Raw genomic sequence first — 26,834 nt, 5'->3', positions numbered from 1 at the left:
TCCCGCCTGCAGCGTGGCCTTTTCCAGGGCACAAGCTCAGCCCTGGGGAGAGACTGGGGCAAACCAGACCCTGAGCACGAAGCTGGGGGGATCGTTCAGAGAGGACTGAGCTCCTTTGAAGCAGCCCTTCATAAATCCCAGTCTTCAAAAGGGCTCTGCAGTGTTTGCCCTTGCAGGCCTGCCTAAAAACAGACACGCTTTTCCCGTGGGTATCGCAGCAGGTTTATCAGCCGTCGTGTTGCTATTTTCTTGCCAGGCACCCAGAGCCATTCGCGTTTAGGTTTTCAGTGATCATTTAGCAAGCAGCCCCCATGCAGCCCACCCGGTGCAGGTGCTGGAGGGGGAGACGTCCCCCCTTTTGTGGCTGGAGGGGGGGGGCAGCTGGTGGCTTCGCCTTGCCGGGAGCTGATGACAATGGGCAATTGTCAAGTTGGGGCCCCTCTCGTTTGAGTTTTCTTCCTTTTATAGTAAGTAGCAGTTGCTCCAGCAGCTGGCCTGCCCCTCCGGGGTGAGGACAGGGCTCTGTATATAAGGGAAGGAGCAGACTTTGCCTTTCATCCCTCCGTTCGGTTGCTTTGCTGGGCGGCAGGACTCATTCCTGCACCTTTGCACAGACCCAGTGCGATGCCGCTCAAGAAACCCGACCCAAAGAAGGAAGCAGCCAAACTGGGTCCAGCCCCAGAGCCACCCAGAGAGCCTGCCTTCGATCCCAAGAGTGTGAAGGTGAGTGAGGAGTGAAGACGTCACCGTCTTTCTTCGTGCCTGTCATCTGCCAGGCATGGGCGATGCAATGCGCCACGCGAACGGCGTTAGCCAGGCTGAGAGCCAGGGTTGGGAGGGGAAAATTATCAGATTGCATTGATGCAGTGGGCTGGGAGTGATGTTCTCCTCACTGGGAGAATGTTTCAATTTTGCCCCATCCAGCCCTGCACAGCACTGGCCCAGGGAAACTGCTTTGCACTCGCACTGGGACGCTGCTGCCCAGAGCTCCGGCTGCGGAGTCAAACACCCCACAGTCCCCGGCTGAGACACCGTGTCGGGGCCCTGGCAGCATGAAAAAGCTTTTCTGCCATCCACTGTCTCCATCCTAAAGTATTTTGCCGCCTGCATTGTCTTCTCCACGTGAAAGCATCTTTTATCCAAGTGTCTACAATAGGAGCTCACTTTTTCCGCGATTCCCTGGGATATAGTTACATTTTTAAGCCAGAGCTGTGGCAGGAGAGTTGTTAATAGCAGGCTCAGCACCGGCACTATTTAGTCGCTTGAACTAGAGCTCAAGCCTTGAAATAACATCCTTTCCACCCAAAACAGCCGTGACTGTGGTCCGAGCATCCCCACTGCCTGCCCACCCCTTGCCTGCTGCACTGCTTCTGGCTGCACTTCCCGCAGGGATCTTGGCTCCGCAGCAAGGGCAGGAGCGCTCTCGGGCATGGCACAGCCGGACTCGGCATGGATACAGCCCCCCCATCCCGAGCAGCCTGCGGAGCCTGGGGAGGGAGATGTTCAAATGCAGGGGAGAGCCCCTTCGTTACCCCAGCAGTAACACAGCCCTCATGCCTGGCTCTGTTCTCTTCTCCCGACAGATTGAATTCACTGCAGAGCAGATCGAAGGTAAGTGCAGACTTCACCTTCTCCCAGAGATGGCATTAGAAACGGGAAGTCATGTTTCCAGGTAGTTTTTCACAGCTGACATGAAAGCTGAGGCCCCACACATCAAATCTGCTCCTGGGGGAAAGCCCAGCAGGGTCTAGGTACCCCATTCCCCCCAATACGCTGCTCATCCTCCACGGTGGCCTCGTAGGGATTCCTAGCAGGTAGAAGGGACATATGAAATCAGAAAGTCATGTCCCCAACCAGCATCGGGCCAGTAAAGAGATGGGGAAGAGCTCTGGTGGGAAGGGAAGAGGCATGAGCTGGAGACGGGAGCAATGCTGGAGGTGAGTGGGAGCCAGTGCAGGGATTTAGCTGGGACTGCAACACAGGGCTGTCGGGAGCAATGAATGGATCCTGGCTCCTTGCTCTGCTCTGGGAGTCCCAGAGAAGAGGATAATCCCAGCTTCAGAGCCTGGCAGGGAAAAGGTATTTTTCCATTCATGGTGAGAGATGCAGCCTGGTTCAAAGTCTGGGATTCGCGTGGGAGGAGCAGCCTCTGGTGATGCAGGGACAGCCCCATGCCGAGGGGCTGAGCCAGGATTAGGATTTCTCATTTCTCCATGGCCAGTTTTAATGCCTATGTACAGACTAGGGAAAGGACAAGATCTGAGAGCAGATCCTGGTGGGAAACCTGGGAGGAGAAGACCTAGTATCCTGCAGGCTCGACCCCCAAACCAGCTTTTGAAAGGAGAAAAGAGAGCCAGTGGAAATGACAGCAAGTTAAAATGTGACGTTATGTGGATTTAACCTGCAGCACGTCACAGAGCATGGGATGTGCTCCTGTGGCACAAGGTAGTCAGGAGTGAATATCACTGAGCACTCTCATAGCGGTGCCTCTTGACCCAGCGACTCGCAGGTGGTGATGTCCCTCCCTGGATCCCTCCAGAGCCAGATGGAGGGATTTCACCTGCGGAGATGGAGCCATTGTGAAGTCAAGCAGGATAACAGCAGCACAACAGTGTTGGGGGGGACCGTGGACAGGACTACAAGGACACAGCATGAACGTTGTGGGGACAGGTCCATGGGATGGTGAGGTTCAGCAGAGGATGTAAAGATGCCAAATAGAAAATGGAGCAAATCCAAAGCCCTCGGCAAGGATTCCCACCAAACCCAAAGCAATGCCTACCAGACCATGACGTCTCCATCGCCGTGTGGAGACCGTGATCGTCTCCTCCCACCCAACAGCAGGAGGAGCAGTGGCTCTGCTTTGAGTGAACTGTTGCTGGACATCATGAAGAAGATGAACCAGAACATGGAATTCATTAGTGCCATGGACAAGAAACTCACAGCTCTAAGTGCTCACGTGGACAGGCGGGAAAGGCTGATTACCTGCTTGGGCCAGTCAACTGCTCAGGTGGACTCGCTGGCCTGCAGGCAGCAGGATGAAATCCAGAAGTGTGTGGAGCATCTGCTGCAGGAAAACCACCATCTCGCTGCCTGCAGGGAGCAGCAGAAGAGGCAGGTGCCAGCCACCAGCCTCGGGGTCCTTGGCTTCCCTGCAGAGGAGGAGGGTAAGGACTTGGGGTGGGGGGTAGTTCCTGGAGGACTGGTTTCCCACATTTTGTACCTCGACACCAGTGAGGAGCCTGTTGTAGTGGAGAAGATCTTCTGGGTTGAAACAAGAGGCAGAGACCAGGCTCTGACCAGCAGAGGTGCATGGTTGTCCATGTAGCCAACATTGGGATTAAAGAGAGAATCCAGCAGCAGGTCAGGAAGCTGAAAAGCATCATACACAGAAGGAAAGCAAACCTTAATTGTTCCTAATTTAGGACTCCTTCCTCCAGGTAAAACATAACACTCAGTGGCATGATAATTTATGGGGATGAGCTTGGAAGTGAATCTCCCGTGTCCTTCCACGCAGGGCTGGCATGACATGTGGGCTGCAAGGCTGGGGTGGACATGGTAACCCTTGCCCAAACACAAGCAACACCGTGCTGTGTCTGCCTGGCTGGGGCTGGGGGGATGCCAGCAGACCAGATGGGGTGTTGCAGGGGTCATGGGGGTGCAGTGAGAGGGTCATGGGGTCCCCAGGAAATCCAAGTCGAAAAGGGGAAGAGCAAAGGGGATGTTCTGCAGCAGACACAGCAGCCTGCACCTGCAGCCAGTGCTGCCAGCGCAAGGTGGTGCAGGAATCCCAGCAGGTCATCCAGCCAGCTCCGCGTGGGTGGGAGAACCTGCTCAAGAAGCTGAGCAACTCGTCGAAGGAGTCTGGCAAGCTTCAGCAGCTCATTGCTCAAGCTAGCACAGGGCTGCCTGCCCTGAGCAGCAGTGACAGGTGGAGAGGGCACCCGCCATGCACGTGTCCATCCCTTCCCTGCCTGCCAGGCAGGACTTGCTTCAGTGGGGTGGGAAATGGGGTCAGCATGACAAGGGACATCTGAGCTTTTCTTCCCCGCAGAGTTCAAAGAAGCCTTCAGCCTGTTCGACCGCACGCCCACGGGAGCCATGCAGATCACCTACGCGCAGTGTGGGGATGTCCTACGGGCGCTTGGTCACAACCCCACCAACGCAGAGGTCCTGAAAGTGCTGGGCAAGCCCAAACCAGAAGGTGACAGCAAACTGGGGCAGCAGGGACAGGGTGGGACAAGCAATCCCTGTGCTCCCTGGCAGCAAGTGAAGGATTATATCCCCTGTAGGAGAAGCCCTGCAAGATGAAGGAATTGGGAAGGAAATGACACAGAGAGGTTTCATTCCTGCAAAATGCCTTCACTCCCTCTCCCTGTACCATGGCTGATGTAAGGGATAGGCTGTCCTCAGCTGGGGATGGTGGCAAGTGATGCTTAGCAGACCATATCCTGAGCTGGTGGAAACTGGTGTAACCTGACCAGTCCCAGTGCAGCCACATTGCCCTGGTGACAGAGGACCTACCTGCTGGTTTTAATTTTTGGCTGATATCAGCAGTCTGTGTGCAGTCCCCAGATGTTAATACTTTACTCCTCATATGGATGTTCCCATCTCAAGTATAATATACTAATAGTTACACCACCTTTTGGGGTTTCTCCCCTGAACTCAGATGGAAATGAGACTAGGAAGGTTAGGTAGGAGGTCCTCAGAGGCTGACTTCAGCCCAATGAAGTTGATCTCTGATCCTCCCTTCTTCTCCTTCTCCCCTTCCAGAAATGAACACAAAGATGCTGGAGTTCGAGACCTTCCTCCCCATCCTGCAGCACTTCACCCGCAACAAGGAGCAGGGCACCTTCGAGGACTTTGTGGAAGGGCTGCGTGTCTTTGACAAGGAGGGCAACGGCATGGTGATGGGGGCTGAGCTGCGCCATGTGCTGGTCACACTGGGTACGGACTGGACCTGGGGATGGGAGCAGGACACAGGTCACCCCCTAAGCTCTTTCTGGCCAAATGGCTAGTTTGCTGGTCTCACACATCAGAGAGATCCTTTGTATTCTGCTGCTCGTAGGCTTTAGTAGGAGTGAATGGCTCCTGAATATGTGGCCTTTTCCATCTTATGCCACAGCTTCATGCACAGTCCAGGTGAGATGGAGAGTCCATAAAATCATTATCAATTTCCTGGGCATTGTCTGATAATTGGCCATTACCAATTATCAGACAACCATCGCAGCTTGGTCCTCTCTCCACAATCTCCCACCAGCATTCCCCAGTCTGTAGTGGCGCACAGCTCCTTTTTAATCCCCTTTTCCTTCCTCTGGTGGCTTTGGCTCTCTGGAAGAAGGACAGGAGGGTCCTGGTGGGCTGAGAACCTTTCCTCTCACCTCTCCATCCTCCTCCTCCAGGGGAGAAGATGACAGAAAGCGAGGTGGAGCAGCTCATGGCAGGGCAAGAAGATGCCAATGGCTGTATCAACTATGAAGGTAGGAGCAAGAGATGTTCATCAGGGCCATCCCAGACATGGTCATCTTGTCTTAGGGTGCAAATGTGTCCTCTCTGAGGACATTGGTGATCACTGAGAGGGAGGTGTGGACTATCCTCCAAAGCCTCTCAGAGGACAGCTGTAAGACATGTCAGCTGGGGTGGGAACAAGGCGGTTGTGCCAGTGGTTTCCAGTAAAAGCAGCTGAAGACAGCATGTTTCCAAGGGTTTCAGGACCGTTTTATCCCCAGTTTTGGCACTGTTTTGTTGTAAGCTATCAAAAAATAAACAAAGCCAGCATCTTTCACAGCAGAGGCTAATTGGGAACATTTGGAGACCCAGATCGCTAGCGGCTCCAAGAGGGTGAAAATCTGGCATAGGGAGTGGTTAAATCTGGGAACGCCGAAAATTGGAAAGCATTGAGGAAAAGAGGGTACCCATTACCCTTGGCCTCAGAAAACTGGCTCTTCTCCAAGAGGGGTTTGGTATCACTCTAACCATGTTTGGGATAGCATGGGAAAGGTGGGAACAGAAGGAGAAATCCCAGTCCTGGCAGAGCACATCCCCTTCATCCCTGGGGTGCCCCAGGCTGGGGGTACACCCCACTGCCTCTCTGCTTGCCCCACCATAGTTCACAGCATGCTTTAACCTCTCATGCTCTTAATTCCTCCTCAGCTTTTGTCAAGCACATCATGTCTGGCTGAAAGAAGAAAGAGCAGGTGAGTTTATCAGGGTCTCCCACTGCTTCCTCTGAAATTGGAAATCCTGCATATAACAGCCAGGGGCAGAAGAACCAAAACCCAAACCCCACAAGCAACCCTGCAGTGGACTAATGTCACAGGAATAATCCCAGCTCTGAAAGCATAAAAAGCTGCGTTCATGATAACGAACCTCATTTGTAACTCGTTCCATTTAAAATTTATCAGGACAGCATCAACCTGATGACTGTCAGTTGTGGTCTGGTTAATTGTGTCGATTCTCTGCTCTGAAAGAAAGAGGATGGTGTGGTTTATGGTGATACATTTTCTAACCCACCAGGAGCTAAGGTGGTCATCAAACAGTAGCCGGTGGAAATAAATTTTTTAAAACCTGCAGCTGTGAATGACTTGATGCTAAGAAAATACTAACTACTTAGTGAGGAAACTTCTGAACTAAGAAATATCAACATTCCCATTAACATTAGAAAGAATATGGAAAATGTACCATTGATGCTTGTTAAGCTTTTTTGCATTCCTCTAAGTCTGCCTGAGAAAAACAGAGAAACAGGTTTCTTTTAGGGTGAACTATCCCTCTGAAATCTATTCAATTTAAAAGAAAATCCAAATTACTAAGAGCTCACCCCTATCTACCCTGCCAGTTTCTTATGGTTTTGTTATCTCACTTACTTTTCTTAAACGTTTCTCCTCTCCTCAGCTGTGTGAAAGGCAGCAGGAAAAAAAAAAAAAAGGGACCTTCAGATGCTGCTAAATACACAAACATTTAAAAATCTCTTCCCCCCACCCAAATCTCTTTAAACATCAGAAGGTTAAAATGGAGATAGACAGAAGTCTGAACTTTGAATGTTCAGCATCCTTTTTATCTTGTTTTTAATCCATTTTTCTCTGGTTCCTGTTCATCAGCTCAGCAATGTAGGTGGATAGGTGGCAAACACTGCCAGGGAGATTTAATTCTACACAAAACTATTTGTGTGTAACACTGTGTTTTTAATGGTGTGGAATTACAGCTATTGACATTTTGGGTTCATCTGAGAAGGAGCACTCTCATCTCAAAGATTCATTGCATTAAGCCCTCTCATGCTTGTCTCCCAGGCTCTCGGAAATGTTTGAACCCACCTGAGCCCCATGAACAGCAAGATTCCTCCATCCACCCTTCCTCCCTGGATGTCGCACACCTGCAGAGATGTTTCACATGAGCCACCATCAAGAGTTGTCCTCCACATGTGTGTGCCTAAGCCTGGGTATACAATGGTTTTTAACCTTAAGTTATTCTTTTCAGGTTTTTCCTGTGACATTTCACTCATTAAATTTCATTCCTTTCTCCCTTTAACAGTATCTGTGCTTTGGCTTTGGACTACTCATTGAAGCAGTAGATGGAGGAGACCCCTCGGTCTCCACCAGCTATCAGAGCTAGCAGGATCATCCCACAGAGAGGGGAAGAAGGCAGGTTTTATGACTGCTAGATGTAAGGGAGGAGTTCAGACTTGGGGCTGAGGGTCTTTGTTCATCACCCCACCCTCAGTGTGGGGCCAGGAGCTGGGCTGCACTCTTGGCCACTTCTTCCTGATGGAGGTAGGTAGGCCTGGAGCAAAGTGAGCATGAGGGACAGGTTGCATCAAAGAGATCCTGTGTTCTTGGAGGTTTTTCACCTCCTCTCTGCCCTAAAGCCAGCCCTTTTTCAGACCTGTAGCCCATCCAGCCTATAACATGCCACCCCATGAACATTCCCTCCAGGTCCAGGCTGAACTGCACCATGGAGCAAAGAGGGACCTGCTTGGCCCTGCCACTGTCCCTGTCACAGGAGAGACCAGCAGGCACCTCTCCATCAACATGCTGCCTGTCCCAGCCAGAAAAGGCCAGAGGCCCTTTAAAAAAACAAAAACAACAGAGAAAACATTAAAAACATTCTTTTTTCTATATCATTGACAAGTCTAGTTTTGAAGGTTGATTTCCAGGAAGTTGAATCCTGATGCATCAGCAAGGGGAAAGGAAAACAGGGAAGCGATGGGTATTTCTGGGCCACGTCCCACCTCCACCCTCATGGCATGGGATGGCGGGTCCCTGGGGTGCAGGTAGTGTCCTGCCTGGGATGGAGCCCAGCCAGGACAGGGCTCCCTGGATGGTTCCTCTCCAGGCAGACAGCGTGTTAGCAGCCAGAAGCTGTCTGGAGGCTGTGCAATGCAAGCTGGTGGCTCTCTCCCTCTTCCTACCTGCAAAAAAAATCATCATAGCATCACTAGAAGTGGTGAATAATTCATGACGGATAATGCCGTCCTCCCATCAGCAGAACACCTGGGAGCAGAAAACACTTTTCTTTGATTTGTTCCTTATTCCGACGTCCTCGCTCCGTGACTTTGACTAGAAACTGAAGGCGTTTTGCTCCGATGTGGTTGACTTCAGCTGCCACTTGCTCGTTTCTGTGCAGTGACTGAGTAACAGCTGCTTTCAATTCCCACTGCTTGATTCAAATGCTCATAAAAAGCAACATAAGCTGTTTATAGATGTAAGATTAGATTTTAGCTTCTGTCTGTGGTATTTCCACAGCTTCCATTAGGGAGAATCTGGGCATCTTGCCTCTTTAATGTACTATCTGTGTTTTAACCTGTTAAAGGACCATGGTGACAGGGTGAGAAAGGATGCTGCTTGCTGCACACTCACTCCAGGGTCACGTTTGCCCTTGCCACCACCGTGGCATTGACTCCTGCAGAGGAACGTGCTGTTGCAGAGAGGAACCGAGCAGAGGAGAGGCGGGGGACCTGCCTGAACTTGCGGAGGAAATCCATAGCAGAGACTGGGGGCCCTCCTAGCTGTGATATTCCTGCCCCAGCAAGCCAAGAGGCTGCACTCTCGCTCCTATATAAGAGTACATGCCTTGTATATGAGCCTCCAGCTTCTGTGCAGACAGGAATGACACTGTAAATTAAAACCAAAGAGATTCCTACAAAGAGACAGACAGAAAGAGAGCAGTGGAAAATGACAGAGAGAACTAGAGAAAAACATGAGGACTGTGAAATCCAGCCTTTGAAGCACCCTCGGGTTAACAGCCAGCCATGCTTTACTTTGGGGACCTGTTCTGTCTCTTTAGGATAAAGCAGAGATGACTTGTACCAAAGCAGGTTGGAATGATGCACTCAAACAGGTGCAGTATATACCTCCATGCCCTGCCTCCTCCTCTGGAAAAGGTGAGATCCCAAGGAGACAGTGGTTTTACTCCCACAGACATTCATAAAAAGCATCTGTGGACACCAGTGAGTGACCCCACACGCAGACCTGCACTTCAGGACTGGAAGAGTCTCTATAAATCGATATGTCCCAAGACAATAGTCAACACTCTGTCCTTTTATAGTTTGGATGCTTTACTTGAAGTCCAGGGGACCCTGAGGAGAGGTAAAAATAACCCCCCACTCTAAGGAGAGCCTACGGCTGTATCTCCTCAGGCTGTGATAAAACAGAGACTCATACCAAAGATGGTCTGGATGTCAGGAGAGTTAGCGCTGTGCCCTGTGAAATGGAAGAGACAGATGGAGCCAGCTTTCATCCTGAGGAGTTATCAGCAGCACACGGCAGGGCAGCAAGATCAGGATGAGGATGATGAGTACAGACTGTGCTCCTTGAAAAGCTCCCTCAGACCCACATATGGACACGTCACCATCATCACCATTGGTGTGTGAGGCCAAAGGCCTTTAGGGAAGGCAGACACTTCACTGTATCATGTTGTTCGCATCCTTCGTGTTTGGCAAAATGACTTGGGTCGACCTGGTAGCGAGCCAGGTATCCATCGTGGGGGAAAGCACTGCTCTGTGACCCATTTTGTTATTTGTCTCAGGTCAGGGACTGAAGAAAGCTTTGCCTTTCCATGCCAACCTGCTCACACCCTGAAAGCAAACACCTGCAGATTTACTGGAGTGATAACAAACTTGTGAATATGTTTTTCAGAAACCCAGAGAAAGACATGTAAAGAGAGTGGGGAAGCAGGCAGGCCAAGCCCTCTCGCTCTACATGCAACTTTTCAACATAAGCACCAGGCATGCAGCTTTTATTCTCACGTAAAGATGCAGCCCCCTGCTCTCACATGTGCTCAGCAGCACATCAGGCAATGCCAGGATCCATCTTTCAGGCAGCTGAGTGCAAGTGCGAAAGGTACTGGAAAGAGCAGGTTATAGAGTCTGTGTGCGTATGTGTGCGCACACATGTTGGGGGTGGTGGTACGTGGTGGTTGTATTACAGGAAGCCTGCAGAGGGGTTTGGAGAAGGAAGAGCTCTGGTAGTTGCAGGTGGCTATTGATAGGTCAGTATTTTTAATAAATTGAAATTTAGTTGTGCATCTTTATTCCATCCTTTTGGGAAAGGAAGAGACCGCTCCCTGTGCCAGGAGATGCGGCGCCTTCAGATTCAAGTTGTAAATTACCCACCTTGCCCCAGCACCCCAATCTGCCCATTTTACACCTGGCTACCTTGGCTGCACCCACCTGGGGAGAGCCGCCAACACAGGACCCCTCAGGACTGCCCTGCCTATGATGGGGACAGCACCTGGACTGTGCTGGCCCCTGACACTGGGAGCAGGGACAAGGAAACCACCGGCCAAAGCCCAGCACCAGCAGGCCTCCCGTTATGGCGGGAAGGAGACCGCGGGCTAGCACCCTGAGGGATGCCGGGGGGGGGGCTCCCGACAGGCCCCCACAGCACCCAAGACACCCCAAAACCCCGGTTTTTTGGTACAAAGTGCAAGTTTCTACCCCTTGCATGGGTGCAAAGGCGCTCTGAGGGACGAGCCGCAGGCCCCGCAGGGGGGTTCCACCGCCCCCCCTCACGCCGGGTGCCAGCGCTGAGGGCCTGAGGCGGCCGCCGCCCTCCCCGCCCTGAGGGACAGAACCGCGCGCCTCCGTATTCCTCCCCCCTTCCCCGCCCCAGCCGGCCTGTGTGGGGAGCGTGCTGCCCCGGCTTCTGTACCGGTGCTCAGGGGCACCGGGGGCGGCGGCAGACCCGAGCAGGCCGCTGCCTTTCGCCGCCGCCGCCGGGCCCGCTCCACTCTCGCCCCGCCGCGCCGCTCGGCTATCTCCGTCCCCGCTCGGGCGGCTCCGTCAGCCGAGGCTCTTCCGCCTGGCTGACAAGAGGGGCTTTCCCAGCTTGTTTTCCGTCGGCGTTCGGCTCTTTCCGCCTGAGGCTTCGGGTATTTCCGGCAGACGGTTCGGGTGTTTCCGCCACCAGCTTCGGGCGGACTCGGCGGCTGGCCGGCCTCGTTCCTTCCCTCCCCGCCGCCTGCCCCGGTAACGGTCGCTGGGAGTTTAAATGAGCAGGGGCCGGGCCGCGCCGCGCCGTCGCCGGGACACGCACTGAGGCGGGGCCGGGGCCGCCCCGCTCCGGGCTCGGCGAGGAGGAGGAGGCGGAGGCCGGGGAAAGCAGGATGACGGTGCTGCAGGAACCCGTCCAGGTACCGACCCCTGGGCGGCACGGGCTCGGGCTCGCCGCCGCGCTCAGGCCCCAAGGCCCGGCCCGGCCTGGCCTGGCCTGGCGGGGGGAGCCGGTCCCACCGCACCGCCCGCTCCCCGGGGAAGGCCTCCCCGCCGCCGGGCCTTCTCTCTGTGGCGGGTGGGGGGGGGGCGCCCTGCTCCGCTCGGGCCGCTCCCGGGGTGTGTGTGGGGCTGCGGGCCCCGGGTGCCCCCTCCGCCGGTGGGAACGGGCCCGGCCCGCAGGGCGCTCGGGCCGTTCTCCTCCGCCCTCTGGGCTTGGGAGCCCGTGGGGCTTCAGGGCTTCCTCGCTCCTTCGTGCCTCCCCTCTCCATCCTCTGCGCCTCTGGGACGAGCTGCCCTCGCCCTTTTGCCTCTTTCGGGCCCCCGCCCGGGGGGCAGCCGGCTTCCCCCGCAGGAGGTATGGGTCTCCCGCTGCACCGCAGCTGAGTCGGCTTCCAGAAAAGGCCCTTTCGGCTCCCCCCCGTAGATCCCCTGGGAGACCTGTTGATACCTCTCTCTTCATCTCGCTTACCTTTCTGCATTTGCTGCTGTTTCATTTTTAAACGCTCACGGCGTGCTCGGGTCTGTACGTGTCCTGCAAATGAAGGACGTTCCTCCTTCCCAAGGCATTAGTACCTTCAGACTGATGGGGGCCCTAGGAGAGAAAATAACGTAAATTTTGTTTTTCTACCGTATTTTAGTCTCACTGTAGTTATCCTGGTGGGCTTCCTGCTCTTGTTCTCGGTCTTCCCATCCAAAAGGCACGATTCACAGAATTAAGAGTTGCTTCTTCTTTCCACCTTTCCTCTATGCCCGTTACTCCAACTATTCTATAATCTTCATTAATGAGTCTTCTTATTCATGTTCCTTTTTTTTTTTTTTTTAATTTTTAGCTTTTTAGCAGAGTGGGGATTTTTCTAGTTATGCTAGGAACCTCTTGCTGTAAGTGTCATGGCACTACATGATTGTGTTCTGTAACGAACATAGTGAAAATTCTTGCTTTTGGCTCTCTTCTCTCCTTTTAATGAAAAGGTGGGAGGGGAAGAAAGACTTCTACCATGGAAGACCACCATGCTGGCTTGACCCTGTCTGTGCAAGATGGTGACAGTGGTGGTGCTCTTGTAGACCAGGGGTTTGTATCCTTGATGCCACTGTTCTGCTCGTCCAGTCTGAGAGCAAGGGTCAATGTGGTGCTGGAAATGCTTTTGGCCACCCGGTCCCTTTTCTGCAGTGGTCGTACTTATGCCATTGCTGTTACCCTTGGAGCTGGACTGGTCTTTTGCACCAGTTGGGTATTCTAAGAAAACATGGGATTACAATAGAAAAGGAAGCAAGAATGCATTGCAGAGTGAATGGCAGGAAACAATATTTAATGTTTCCGGTGCTGTGCTAATTAGACTAATCAAGTGGAAAATATTTGCTATTCTGAGAGTTCCCTGATAGAAATGTGCGGCCTTGTTTTCCTTTTTCAGAAACGTAAAGACCTCTCTAATGTCATTCTCCATTCTGAAGCTCTAATCAGCTTGGATGTTTTCATGAGGCTTTGCTACATTGACTATATCTAGTTAGATTCTGCCTGCTTTCAAATGCCAAATAATTCCTTTATCAGTGGTTCTGCTGCTGTTAGCTTTGCTGCTATTCCTTGCTTACAGCAACACTGGTAAGTTCAGGATTTGTTATTTGTTGTGGCCTTGGTCATATTGTTGCTTTTAATGGTAAGCAAGCCACCAGTGCACCATCCAAAACGAGGTCAACGCTGGAGTTCTGCCTGGATCTGCTGTTGTAGCTGTAGTCCTCTTTGTGCCATGGTTATGAGCAGTGGTGTAGAGATTGGACTGCTGTACTACAGGACCTTTCCAAACCAGCTCATGCTTGTTTTCTCACTAGTGTAATGCGTCCAGTGAGTGGTCTCCATTTTGCAGTACGCATCTGGGTGAAGTTGATTGCTTTTCTGAATTCCCATTTTAGCTGGCGTCCATGTACTTAGCTCTGTTTTTCTGATTATTTTTTTAACGATATGGTTGGAAAAGCTTACACTACTTCTCATTTTTGTCATTGCAGAGATTTTTTTCCTGTCTATTTGTCTGTGTTCTCTCAACCTTTCAGATGTCTACAGGGCTTAGCATTCCAGGAAAAAAAACTGTCATCTTTGCATTTGTGATATACAAAGCATGATAGATAAAGAACAGTGTCTCTGGGTGTACGTTGCCTTATAAATGTTGGGTTTTAATTACATGAAATTAATGTCCCAAAAGGCATCCTATTCACTGGTTAGATTTTTACTAACTTTTAAAATTCCTTAAGATGAACAAAAGTGCCAGAGTTTACATACACAACGGGCCTCTACTGTACTTCCTGATGTGGTCAATTTTAAAATTCTTCAGCTCAAACATAAAGCCTTGTATCCCATGTGCTGAGAAGCAGGCTGGCTGCCTTCCAAATATTTCTGAAAAACATCTTGGAAAAGAACACTTTCCTTGGAAATTAGCTGTTAAAGGTGATCATCTTCTGTGACCTACTTGAATGGTGCTTGAACTCCAAGGCTACTGTCATGGCTGAAAACATGCGATACCAATGTCGGCCTATTTAATGGGCAGAGTTTGCATAACTAGTAAATGCAGCACAGCTTGTCACAGAAAACTCCTCCCCTCTGCCCACCCTGAAGAAGTCTTAAATCATGATAGAAACTGTTTAGTATGTCAATAGGCTATAAAGCTTTGAAAATCATTTCCAAGGCTATATAACTGTCAGAAGAGAACACCTACCTTTTAAGAGCTCTCTGGCTTAGATATGAAGTGACACTTGGACAATGCACAGGTTTTCTGGGTAGAAGATAGACCTGTCTGAATCTGCTTTTATTTTCTTGCTCTCCTCTCTGAGGAAGCTTTGCTGCAGAGCTGTGGCTGGTGTGGTAGTTTTGGAATTCCCTGTTCACTTTGTATTTGCAAATTAATATGTATTTAAAATGAGTGACTAGGACCTGGAGGTTTATCTGGTCTGCAAGCGTGCTTAAATAAAACTTTGAAACACTTCAAGCTTCCCTGCTGTCCATGTTTGTAGCCCTGAGAACAGACATTGCAACCAAAGTATCTCAACTGCTTTGCATGCTCTTGACCAGGCTGCTTCTTTGGGTTTCTGTTGACAGGTTCCATGTAAAATTCGATAACTACCACAAGAAGGAAATTAAGACTGCATTTGGATTGTATTTGTGGTTGTGGTGTGTTGTCCTGCTCTGAAGTCTTTTGGGATTAAATAGTTTTTACTGGATAAACGCCCCCAAAGTTTTTTGCTTCAGACCACTTTTCTGGTGCGGTTTAGCAACTGTCATGTGCCGCTAAGGCTGTGTAGATGCATTGAACTTCTGCTAGAACAAACTAAATTATTAATCTATAAAGAGATTGATGTTCCCGTCCAAAATTTGCTTCCTTAAAAGGTGCATGAGAAATTTTCAGTAGTTTGAGATACAGTTGTAGTTCAGACATCTATTCCAATAGAAAATTGTTACTGCATAGGTATGGCTGATTCCCTGCCACCTTCCTTTCCTTTTCCTGCTCTTTTAGGAGAGTGTGTGCGAGGATTCAGTCTTCAGCATTTGTCTGTTGAAGGCATGAGTCCAACTTGGACTTTTGGGGTTGCAAAATGATAATTATTATGTAACGGGGATACTATCAGCTGACTTCTTGCCCTCACTGGGACTCTGCTCAGCAACGATTGTTCTTTGAGCCAGTATGTAGTGTAACTTTTATAATATGGCTGTGATATAGCCAAAAATCACTTGTGTCGCCTCTTAGCCTTTGGCAAGATTGTTTCTGGCAACTTGTTCCTGTTTGAGAAGTCAAATGAAATTGATTTCACACACACACACCCCCGCACCTCCCCCCCATACCTTTGTTTTGTAAGCATGCTGAATTACATCCCTGTAAAGACAGTATTTTTAACCTGAAGATGGCACAACTTGGATAGATTCATGTAAATGTCACTGGTGACTTGGCAAATGAAGAGCTGCTTTTGAGAGCAATAGGAAAAGGAGACCTTAGGCTGCTCTAACTTGGGTATAGTGTGAAAAATTTTAACACCCTCCTTCTGTCTCGTGCTTTTTCTACCGTGCTGTCTGTGGCGCGCAGAACAATATACAGCCTTGGAGCTTTTCAAGGTAAAAGGGAGTAATCACTTCAGGCAGACTCTGTGGCTGAAGTTATCTAAGTGTGGAATACAGCCAGAGAGAAATAATAAGGTGTCTGTATTATAATAATCAAACTGAGAGAATTAATTTTTAAATACTTTCACACAAGCTTAAAAGTACCTGTTGGCTTTTTAAGTATATTGTTGGGACCTACTGGTAGAAGAAAATAGTACCTCTGTATAGATTTTTATGTATAATATTCTATATAGTAATTGGAAACTCTGGTGTGTACTGTTCATGAAGGCTGTGTAGGCTTCCCGTGAAGAGAACTCGCACATTTTTCACACCCTGTGTTTGTCAAGTTTGTGTTGGAAGGAGTAGCATATGGTACATGTAACTCTATGTAATGTTTGAATTTTTTTAGATTAAATTGGCGCTTGCCTTTCCTACTGGGAATAGCATTACAGGGCACTATTCCTTTAGCTCTGGAAGATTTCTTTTGGTCTCGGAGTGCCTGATAGGTATCAGAAGCTAATTCTGTTTGTCATTGGTTGCTGATGAATATTGGAGAAATACTAGATCACAGTACGTTAAGTTCATAAGTTCAGATCTTGTTTGGATCATTAATAACAAAACTACTGCAGAATGGTTGTTTATGGGAAACTGTTTTGGAACTTGAGCAAGGCTGCCAGATGGGAAGGAACTGCAGTCCTGATACCAACCCTGCTAACCTCAGAACACAAACCCTGATAAGTGTGCACACCACCACTTGTAGTAGGTGGGGAGGAAAGGCTGACTAGATCTTAAAAGGAATTACTTTTCACATCCCACCCCTCTTTTACAGATAACAGAAGGCTTTTAATCTGATCTGAAGAAAATTGCCCGAGTAGTGTTTGTTGTGAAACCTGCGTACCCCAGCCCTATTCTTTTGCTGGACAGCTCTTGCTTATAGTTCAGCTAATGGCGACAGCAATGCGAGTAATTATGACAGCTACTTTAATGGTGTACACGGTTTGTACACCTGTATGTATGTTTGATTTGTGTTTCACTGGACTAGTGCCATCTTTAGAGTGCACAAATATTGACAGTCCCAAACTCTTGAGCTTGGTGTTTGTGAAAAAAGAAGATAGTACCCTTAAGTAGGTAGCTGGTTTTGACCAAGTATGAGTATATGAGCAAAATGTAGAAGTTGATTATTGCCTTCATATATGTCTGTATATATCAATTTGTCCATCTCATTTGCATTGCATTCATTCTTGTGTGATACCTTGCAATTCTAATTAGTGGCAGTAAAGAGGTGGCTGATGAGCAAAGACCCAAACAATACACCGCAACAAAAGTGGTGGATTGCGTTCATCTTGGTTCTTAAGGGAACGCTGATATCTTTTCAAGGAAAATGCTGTATACCTAACACAATCAACGGCAGTCTTATACTGACAACCTCAGACACTGACATGATTTCTAGTCCTGTTAGTTTTTGGTTTGGCATGTCTCAAGAGGAGATAGTTTGAATGGGTTTATGCATAATGCCAGTAAAATGGGTTGGGCACTCTAGATTTTTCCCACCTCCCCTGCCCCTCCTTGGACCCAGCTAAGAGCAAAATGGAATACTCTGGTAACCCATTGAGGGGTGGTTTTTGTTCTTGCCTTTACTTAATGTCTTACTGTTCGGTGGTGGTTTGCAATAATTCATGCTCAGTTATGCATCAGGCTAAAACTCAGTAATAAGTGGAAGTACTCACTGTTATTTCGGTGCATGTTGGCTGAGGTTTATAGATGGTTGTGTATGGTATCTAGTGAGCAATGTTCTTAGATTGGTTCATGACTTCAGTGCTAAATTTGTTGTTTTGTTTTTTTTTTTTAAATCTCTTTACTGATAGTTGAAACAACTAAAACTTGGCCTGTGTGTTTATCCTTCTCCATTCTTCTTAGGACTCCAGAAAAACAAAATTGAACTTTGCCTTTTGACAGTAAAGGCTAATGAGTTTTGCATTTTTAAAGGTTCTCTCTAAATTTAGATTATTTTCTTGTCTTACAGGCTGCTATATGGCAAGCACTTAACCACTATGCTTACCGCGATGCAGTGTTCCTTGCAGAAAGATTATATGCAGAAGGTATGTACTTTGCAAATACAAAGTTGATGCTTCTTTCAATTTTGATTTAGGATTTTTGAGCCTCTGGTCCTGCTTTGTTTGACTCCTGTTGTTGTGATAATGAAGTTCAACTTTCTGCTTGGGGAAGGCGGAAGAATGCCTTGCAATTAGGTGGGAAAATCAAATCATGTAACAGCAGCAATGTTACTTTACAGTAAAACCTCCTTAAAAAGAATTAAACTCGGAGTTGTGTGTTTAAATAAAATGTTTACAGTGATCTGTTGTATGGTATCAAATGGGAGAGAGCGGGTTTTTTTTAATAACCTTAAGCATTGCATGTCTTCCAAGGGCACTTGAGGACAGATGCAGTACACAAATTCTACAAATTGTCTTGATATTGAAAGCTGTCTTTGCTAATAATGCTGTTCAGTTATGTTGATTGGTGTGTTAGCTGAAAGAGGTAATTTTGTGCTGATGAGAGGATAGCATAGTGAAATTGAGACAATGAGAATCAGAACATATGGAATAGGTATCTCCTGTTGAATTTTTGTTAATTACTTCATTGTAATGCTGTCAGATCTAGGATGTCTTGGATACTGAGCAGGCAGCAGTAACACAAATCCGTACTTTTCCTGGGTCCTTCAAAGACCGCTTCTTTCTTGTGTTCTAGTCCCTCTTCTTCCTTAACCTTTCCTCCATGACCTCAGATAAGCTTTTTGTTCTTCTCTACTTTTTTTCTCTTTGATACTGGTGTTAAGCTTTTTGTCTCTATTTTGAAAGGTATTGTCTCCTAATCACTAATATAAAAAAACCAACCCAACCCTTAAGGTAAAATATAAGCATAATAGAATTTCTCATGCTAAACAACTTAAGCTTATAATGTGAATTAAACTGTATAACCTGTTTCATGCTCTGTGTTTTGTAATGAAATGCTTTGCTTTCAATGTTTTGCCTGACATGCCCACAATGCAGTTCTTAACAATGAAAGCACAAACCTAATGTTTGATAAATAAAGAAATAAAGACTTTTTTCTTTTTTTTTTTTTTTCCCCCCCTCATGTCAAGGTTACTCATGAAATCTGGGGTCTTCCACCTGGTGGTTAAATGAGAAGTGCTGTGTAGAGTATTAGGAAACCTTATAATCTAGGTGTGCATAAAGAAAATAGTGTTTTAGGGATGACATACCTTCCCTGAACACAGCACATCGTGAGATGCAGGGAGATGCTAGATTGAAGGTAATTGCCAAGGATGTAGAAACAAAGAGAATCCACTTTTTGCAGCAGCCAAGAGAAAAATATGTGACTTGATACTGACACTATCTTTGCAGAATAATACTCTGCAAGAGTACTTCAAACAGCTTTTTTCAGTGACCAACAGTGCTGAGAGAGAACAGCATGCATGCTGTCACTTGGTTCAAGCAATTAACTGCTAACAAAACATCTGGCTTCTGGTTAAAATAAGTAGTTATACTGCAGAGTAGAAGCTGCTGAACTTCAATACAGTGACTCCATACTGGCAGTAGTGATTTTACCCTGAGAAGAACTTCTTTTAACTCTACCTGCAATTGCTGTTCTTGTGAGGACATCTGTGGCTTGGTAGTTTCCCAGAACTCTCAAAGTGTGTTAAATTAGTGGATAAAGAATTGATTTAACTTTAATTTTCAGAAAGATCTTGTGGTGTTTTTAGGATAAGGCTAATAAAATGTCCTCTCTTTGGGTCTTAGTTTCCATTGTCACTGTCTGAGTGATGACACAAACTCAAAATAGTCAGTTTTCAGTGTAGCAAAGGATTTGAGCACGTTGCCCAAAAAGGTTTTAGTACAATGCTTGTATTGATTTTTCTGAAGAGTTCCATATAGGTAGATGAACAAACATCAGAATTGTTTATTTTAATGCTGAATTCCATTTGCATGGTGGTGTGTTCTGAAAAGTATAAAGTAATGTGCGTTTCTTAATTACTTGGAGATTTTGGTTGCTTGCCTTTATAGGCAGCCTTTCTGTGATTTAAAATACATCATTGCCTAAGGGTGATTTGAGTGTAACATTTGGGGAAGTGTGAAGAATAGGGTAAGATACCATGGCTGTACATAATCTGAGTGTATCTGGTTATCTCCCTCTTTTTGCTTAAAACCCAGAAAATGGAGTTAAAATGAAGTCATACAGGTATTTCACACAATCGTAGCTTAGTGCTTGAATTAACACCACAGCATGGCAATGCTCACCGTTGCCTCACAAAAGCTCCTTCTCTGGCATTTTAAAGTTTCAGCTGTAAGGTTTTAAAGTTACTTCAGGGGTTAGCGCTCTGTCCTTTATGCTGTAATCACAAGTAAAATCAGCAAGTCTGACCTCAGTCTTAAATCTGGATGCCAAGTCCAGCTTTTTGAATAGAACGTTCCTGGTGCAGTGCATAATTCATCTCTGTGGTGGAAGAAGTATTGAAGCAGGCATCAAATCTAAAGACCTCCAGTTTCTGCCATAGATAAATGTTTCTGTCCTGATTGCTCTTGTTCTCTGTTTAGATAGAGACGATTTTGCCTGAAGTTTGACTCCTTCATTCAAAATTTAGAAATAGCTGAGAACTCAGTTTGGGAAGAGGATTTGTAGGAGAGCTTGTACCTATTGCTACTTCTTAACATAAAATAAATAAACGATCGGAATGGTAATCTTAAGCCATATTCCCAATGAAATAATGAGTGTAGGCAGCAAAAAGGACAAGGCTTAATGTTGGGGTAGAGGTCACTGGTAATTGACCGACTTTAATAGTCATTAAAATCGGCAAATCTGCTCCACTAAGTCACGTGAAGATACAGCATCAAGTGCTTTAGAAAAGTAACAGAAGGAAAATTGCAAACAGGAAAAGACCACTTGAAATTAGGATTAAAACTGTTAATTAGGCTACTTAGGCTGAAATATATCTTCCTTCTGAAAGTTCTTGTACTTCCTCACAGCCATTGTTGTGCCAGTGTTTATGCACTGCTTAAGCTAATGCAAAGTGTTACTAGCAGGTGTGATAATACTCTGAGCCAAGTCTTTGTGTGGCCAACGAGTTGTTAAAGTAGTTCTGTTGTACTAGGAATGACTGCTTTGCTTGTCTTGCTGTTATTTTAATAACAAGCTGGCTAATCACTTATTTAGATTGGGTAGCCAGAAGGATCAAAGTTCTCTTACAACAGTAGATGTTAAGAGCTGGTCTGACTATACAAGAAGATGGCATACGGAAATTTGTTATATGCTGATGAATAAAGAAATGCACTTCATTTGGTAATGAATTTGTCCAATACCAATACTTGTTTCCTTGTATCTTGTTCCTAGCTGGCTTTTACTCCCTGCTCCCAAATTCCTTGTATCAAAATGGTAAGCAACCAACTGATGATTTTTTTTATTATTATTTTTTTAGTACATTCGGAAGAAGCACTGTTTTTACTGGCGACGTGTTACTACCGCTCAGGAAAGGCCTATAAAGCATACAGGCTCCTAAAGGGACACAGCTGTACTACCCCACAATGTAAATACCTGCTTGCAAAATGTTGTGTTGACCTCAGCAAGTAAGTAAATCCTTTGTTTTGTCCAGGGTTACAAATGCATTTTTTTGTTGGATTTCTCTTTGAAAGCTGTCATATTGCATAAACTAGAAATTCATTGGTCCTTCAGCTCTAAAGATTATTATAAGTTCAATTAATTTTGCTTTCAGATATGGACCCTACTGCAGAAACCTCTAAAAGGTATTGAATAACTTACAAAGGAGTTGTCAAGCTGTGTAGGGGGAGAAAACACTGATTGCTGAGATGGCTCAAGGAGACCACTCTGGGAAGTGTTTGGTTTAGTTTTGTGTTTCTCTGATACTTTGCTTATTTCACTAAGTGTTTCCGGTATGTATTTAATGGATAGGTCATTTCCCTAAAACAGTAAGCTTGCTCCTCTCACCCAGTTACTACTAACTGGGTGGGTAAGAGAAAAGATGGCAGACAGAAATCTGTTTTTGAAACCCACAACAAACACACCTTGAATTCACATCCAAGAATGCTGTATTCAACACCAAAATTAACCTTGACAGGGACATAGTAGTGTCAAGGTACCTTGCTGGTTTTCTGGAGTCTAACAGCAAGAGTATATAATGAAATTGCTCAAGCTACAGGCCCTAATGCCCTGAGAGTTTGTTGATGAGGGTATTTCATTTCTATGTAGACCCTTCAGCTCACATGTAGGAGACAATGTCTGGTTGCAGTTGAGAATGGAGATGATGAGGCACCAAGAAAGGCAAAAACTTTCATTCAAAAAACTTTAAATACTGTGGGGTTTCTTTACAGAAGCTTATATGTCTCTCTGACAAAACAGCTTGTGGTTGTGTGTTGTGGCTTTTTTGGCTTGGTTGTTTGTTTTTTTTTTTTGAGTGGCCCTCTTTCAATGACAAAAAGAAAGTTTAATTTCTTTAGAACAGGTAATGTGATGTTTGGTGTTTCACACAGTATGATGTGATTGTTTTGCAGGATTTGTGATCCTGCTCACAACGTGTAACCAAAATGCAGGTCTTTCCAGAGGCAGCAGGGGAAGCTCCTTAGTCTTCAATACTCTCTTTAATAGGCGAGTCCTTTGACATCTTTAGAGTAGCAAAGATGTCTTAGCTTGTTGTTTCTTTTGACACTCTTTTAACACTTTTGGAGCTATTATGATTCAGGTTTCTTTGCATCTCCTGTTGAAAGGGAAATCATGTTAATGCTCTACTTGGAAAGGTCCCAGTGGAATAAATTTGAAGCTGATCGTTCCATCCTTTGCTTTTACAAACTCTGGTGTGTGCATATAATACATCAGCTTCTGAACTGATTTCAGTTAAATAGGTGGGATTTCTTAAACGTATTCTTTAGAATTTGTTAAATTTTAACTGTTTTTGCTGTTACAGTTATATGAGCTCATTTATACAGATCTACCTTATGTTCTTGTGGGAATGGTCTATACTGATAGAAGCATCTACCTATAAGTATAATTTCAAGTGGAGGCAAGAAGAGATGATTTGTTTGTGCAGGTGTCAGTCTCAAATGCCGGAAGAATGCCTCCCATCCCCAGAAGTTGTATAAAGTAATTTTAAGGCCTAATAGTGAGTGGCCCATTCCATGTGAGTGGTACTGCTCGCTGCAGGTGTAGTAGATGCAAACTGAGCCTTTGTTCCCCTTTGGGGCCACTCTTACAAGAAAGCAAGGCATTAAAACCCAAAGTCTGTGCCATATCCCAGTATTGGATGTTAATGAAGTGTGTGGAGCCTTATAGATTGTATTTCTTAGTTGGGAAACAAAGCCAAACTAAGTGTTGTCTTAGCTTGTTACTACCTAAAGTACTTTCAAAAATGAAGTGTCTAGAAGACTTTCTTGTCCTTCGCTTAGTATTCTAAGATTAGTCCCTTCTGGAAAAGTCATGTTGTATTATGTGTCTCGGTTTTGGAGTGGTGTGGGGTTTTGTGTTTGTTTTGTTTTTCTTCCCTCCCAGTAGAGATGTTCAGCTTCAGAGTACTGCATACCTTCATGTTGCTAGAGGAATCCATCAATTATTTAAAATTCATTTGCAGGAACTAGTTTGTATGCGGTTTGAAACTTGTGAACACTGACGGTGGATTTCTGTTTTTGTTTGCAGCAGGGTGAAAACACTGGACTACCAATACTGTGAGCCTTGTAACCCCTTTAAACCTCTTGTTTTTTAAAAAGGCTTGCAGAAGGAGAGCAGATCTTATCTGGTGGAGTGTTGAATAAACAGAAAAGCCATGATGACATTGTTATGGAGTTTGGGGACTCTGCATGCTTTACACTCTCCTTACTGGGACATGTCTACTGGTAATGTTGCTTTTTTATTTTGTTAATAAAGCTTGGTTGTTTGTTTTTTGGGGTTTTTTTTATTTGACCAAGCCCAACTTTAGTCAGGTACATTTTTAGTCACCACAGAGTACACTTGTTTCTGGGTTATATGGCCTGCACAATTTTGGAGTATGATAGATGCAGGTAGATAGTTGTGGAAACTATCTAACCTGGGAATGCAAGAATGGTTCGTCTTTCACCCAGAGCTTCTGACTGACTGAAAACACAAATTCCTCTTTTCCAGCTTAAGCATGCAATCCAAGAGGTTGGGTTTTTTTTTTTTAATACCTTTGGGTTTGTTCTGTTTTCTCACCTGAGAGAAACTCTCAAGGCCTGTTTCTCAGTGTTGCCATTTTAATTTTTCTATATCTGTTTTACAGATGTATAGCTATAACCTTCAAATGAAAGTTTTGAGGATTTCCAGTCAGAATAGCTTAACAATTTTAAGTGGTTTGCTTTTGCCTAGATACAAGAAAGGTTTCAGTAAATGTGAACAAATTGAATAGGAATAGTGGGTTCTTGGATTCTTCCCTAGTATACCTGTTCCCAAAAAAATTTATTTTGGAAGAAGCTATCTTTGTAGCCAGATACTTAAGTGTTCAGTTTAGCCCCTAATTTATATGGAAAAATATTATCCATAGGTATTTAAAACGGCTGGAAGGCTAGCAATCATGTTGCTGTTTGCAAAAAAAAAAAAAAAAAAAAGCTGTTGCAAAGAACAGCATCTTTCTAAAATGAAAATTCTCAAGGTATACTAGTGCTTATGTAACTTTTTTTGAGGACTGTGTCTAAGGAACTTTCATCTGTGTCTAAATATGTCAAATAACTTCAAAAGAACTCAGTATTGCTCTGTGGCTTGAAAAATGAGGAATGTTGCTTTGACTCTCAACACGTTTTTGTTTTTCAACTCCTCTTCTGGAAAGCTATCTCGAACAAAAGTGCTATTCTTAAGTTTATAGGGAAACTGTTACATTCTTTTTGCAGCAAGACAGACCGGCTTGCCAAAGGATCAGAATGTTACCAAAAGAGCCTTAGTTTAAATCCTTTCCTCTGGTCCCCTTTTGAATCGCTATGTGAAATAGGTAAGTCTGCAGAACTGTTTTACTAGTGAAGATGTTTTCTACATTTCTGGTTATGTCAAGCTTTCCAATTTGCCATTGCCATGTGGCCAAGGTTTATTTTACCCCTTGTCCAGAATTAGTAAGGAAAATGCCAGCAGAATTCTTGGGGAGTGGTTTTGTGAGCAATAAGGCATTTAAAATACTTCGGCAGTGTTTGGAGCTTTTGTCTTGTTTTCTTCCATTTTCACAACTTACACATTCTTGGATTTAACAATACTGTAAGGTTTCTAACCTACAGTTAGTAGACCTTTAGAAACTATGCTTCTGAGAATAACTTAAAAAAGCAAATCTATTTTTTAATAAAACTGATTGTCCAGGGTTTTGTACTGGAAGAACACTTCTGCCTTAATGTAAGGGGTTTTAAATCAATGAAATAAGAACACAACCCTTCTGAAATACTTTGTCCCCTGTCCTCCTTGTTTCAGACTGAATATTCAGCATACAGACTCAGGAATAACTCTTTTAAAAATCTCCTTCCAATCTTACAGGTGAAAAACCAGACCCTGACCAAACATTTAAATTAACATCTTTACAGAACTTCAGCAGCTGTCTGCCTAACACTTGCACAACATTGGTATCTAATCACAATATATCCCATAGACAGCCTGAGACTGTCCTTATGGAAACGCCGCAAGACACAATTGTGAGTTGTGCTAAAATCATTGTATTTAAAGCAGTCTTTCCAGCTTAACTGAAAAAATGCTAATTAGAAACTACACTGTCTGAATATCTAACAGCTGCCTTCCATTTTTCAGGAGTTGAACAGAATCAACCTAGAATCCTCCAATTCAAAATATTCCTCCTTGAACACAGATTCTTCTATGTCTTACATTGACTCAGCTGTAATTTCACCAGATGCTGTCCCTCTTGGTTCAGGAACTGTCATATTGTCTAAACAGGCTCAAAATAAACCAAAAACTGGGCGGAGTTTACTGGGAGGACCTGCGGCTTTGAGCCCACTAACTCCAAGGTAAGTCCTCAAGATAGACACTTTCTGTCTACAGCTGTGCTGTTGATAATGTTTGTGATTTGAAACAGGAAAGATGTCTGGTGCTGCAAAGCATACTTCAACAGACATGTTGATAGTGTATTATAAAAAGTGCTGCAAGTGCAAAAGCTAAATGACTTCAGTAACTGCTCTTGGTCCTAGTGTTCATCTCTTCTGTTTTTTAAACAAGCAGTTGGTATTTTTGATTAGAAGAGAGGAACTCTTCAGTATATTGCTTATCACGGTGTTCATACTGGAAAAGTCTTTGAAGAAGTATGTTTCTGCTCTGAAATAAACTCTTTAAGAGCATTCCTTGAAGAATAGCTCTTTCCTAGAGAGCATGTAAATATGTGCTCTGTCCTGTGTGCCATCTTATTTAAACAGCGTTTAAAATGTTACAAGCCATTAACACTTGGATGGTCTGTATCTTAGTTATGCAGGCAGGCAAAGAAAATTCTGTATTTTTCGATTTCAGGAATATTTTCTATTAAAGTGTCTTTTATAGATGAGGATACTAAGATATTAGAGGGTTAACATAAATCGATGAAGTAGTTATGAAATAAAGTTGATCATCTGGATCTCTGTTTTAACTGCAGAATCAGGCCAGCTCTTATGGTCTAACATTCAGACATTGACCCTTCCTCTTCATTTTATTCTCAGCTTTGGAATTTTGCCACTAGAAACCCCAAGCCCTGGAGATGGATCGTATTTACAAAACTACACGAACTCTTCTTCTGTAATTGATGTGCCATCCACAGGAGCACCTTCAAAGAAGGTATCTTGCATTCTGGAATATGATTGCTGTTCTATGAGTTTGACATTGCAATGTGCTTGAAAGAAGAATCTATAATGCAAAAAACATAGCATGTGAGCTGAATTGTGCTGACAGTGGGGAGAACCCAACTTACCCACCGTTTACAAAATTTGTTTTGAAGAACAATTTGTCTGAGTGTGGAACTGATTGAAGCCGCCTTTAGTTGTGGAAATGGTTTGGGTTACTTAAGTGAGAATTAAACTTATGTGTAATTTG

At 45.4% G+C, this 26,834-nt stretch overlaps 2 protein-coding genes and 1 long non-coding RNA gene across 9 annotated transcripts in view; 2 read left to right on the top strand and 1 right to left on the bottom strand.

Moving 5' to 3' along the window:
• Positions 1 to 99: 99 nt before the first annotated feature.
• Positions 100 to 7,525, top strand: MYL4 (myosin light chain 4). Its single transcript, XM_009921885.2, has 7 exons — positions 100 to 723; positions 1,584 to 1,611; positions 4,052 to 4,201; positions 4,771 to 4,944; positions 5,400 to 5,477; positions 6,151 to 6,194; positions 7,284 to 7,525. Exons 1-6 carry the CDS (start codon positions 625 to 627, stop codon positions 6,177 to 6,179), a joined length of 558 nt encoding a protein of 185 aa, XP_009920187.1. The 5' UTR covers positions 100 to 624; the 3' UTR covers positions 6,180 to 6,194; positions 7,284 to 7,525.
• Positions 7,160 to 11,278, bottom strand: LOC138686001 (uncharacterized). Its single transcript, XR_011325331.1, has 2 exons — positions 11,142 to 11,278; positions 7,160 to 8,401 (listed from the first exon to the last, which is right to left on the bottom strand). It is a non-coding gene; the product is annotated as an uncharacterized lncRNA (long non-coding RNA).
• Positions 11,279 to 11,351: 73 nt separating this feature from the next.
• The window catches only part of CDC27 (cell division cycle 27), a 34,809-nt gene continuing 19,326 nt past the window's right edge, over positions 11,352 to 26,834 (top strand). Inside the window, exons 1-8 of one of the 7 annotated variants that reach the window (XM_069786666.1) lie at positions 11,352 to 11,622; positions 17,803 to 17,878; positions 21,253 to 21,400; positions 23,549 to 23,674; positions 24,680 to 24,777; positions 25,305 to 25,459; positions 25,572 to 25,786; positions 26,465 to 26,579. In XM_069786666.1, the coding sequence (XP_069642767.1) occupies positions 11,596 to 11,622; positions 17,803 to 17,878; positions 21,253 to 21,400; positions 23,549 to 23,674; positions 24,680 to 24,777; positions 25,305 to 25,459; positions 25,572 to 25,786; positions 26,465 to 26,579 (960 nt within the window). In that variant the 5' untranslated portion in view covers positions 11,352 to 11,595. Of the gene's footprint in view, positions 11,623 to 17,802; positions 17,879 to 21,252; positions 21,401 to 23,477; positions 23,675 to 24,679; positions 24,778 to 25,304; positions 25,460 to 25,571; positions 25,787 to 26,464; positions 26,580 to 26,834 lie in introns of those variants that run through there. The other 6 variants (XM_069786665.1, XM_069786660.1, XM_069786659.1 and 3 more) reach the window with 6 other exon arrangements.

The sequence above is a fragment of the Haliaeetus albicilla genome, chromosome 7, assembly GCF_947461875.1.
Source record: "Haliaeetus albicilla chromosome 7, bHalAlb1.1, whole genome shotgun sequence".
In the NCBI taxonomy this organism is placed as follows: domain Eukaryota; kingdom Metazoa; phylum Chordata; class Aves; order Accipitriformes; family Accipitridae; genus Haliaeetus; species Haliaeetus albicilla.
This window is presented reverse-complemented; position numbering and strand designations above follow the sequence as displayed.

Excerpts from the sequence above, each read along its gene's own strand:
- MYL4 (XM_009921885.2), top strand. The coding sequence starts at position 625 with ATGCCGCTCAAGAAACCCGACCCAAAGAAGGAAGCAGCCAAACTGGGT. Across the intron at positions 724-1,583 it reads TCGATCCCAAGAGTGTGAAG|ATTGAATTCACTGCAGAGCA; the intron begins GTGAGTGAGGAG and ends TTCTCCCGACAG. Across the intron at positions 5,478-6,150 it reads TGGCTGTATCAACTATGAAG|CTTTTGTCAAGCACATCATG; the intron begins GTAGGAGCAAGA and ends ATTCCTCCTCAG.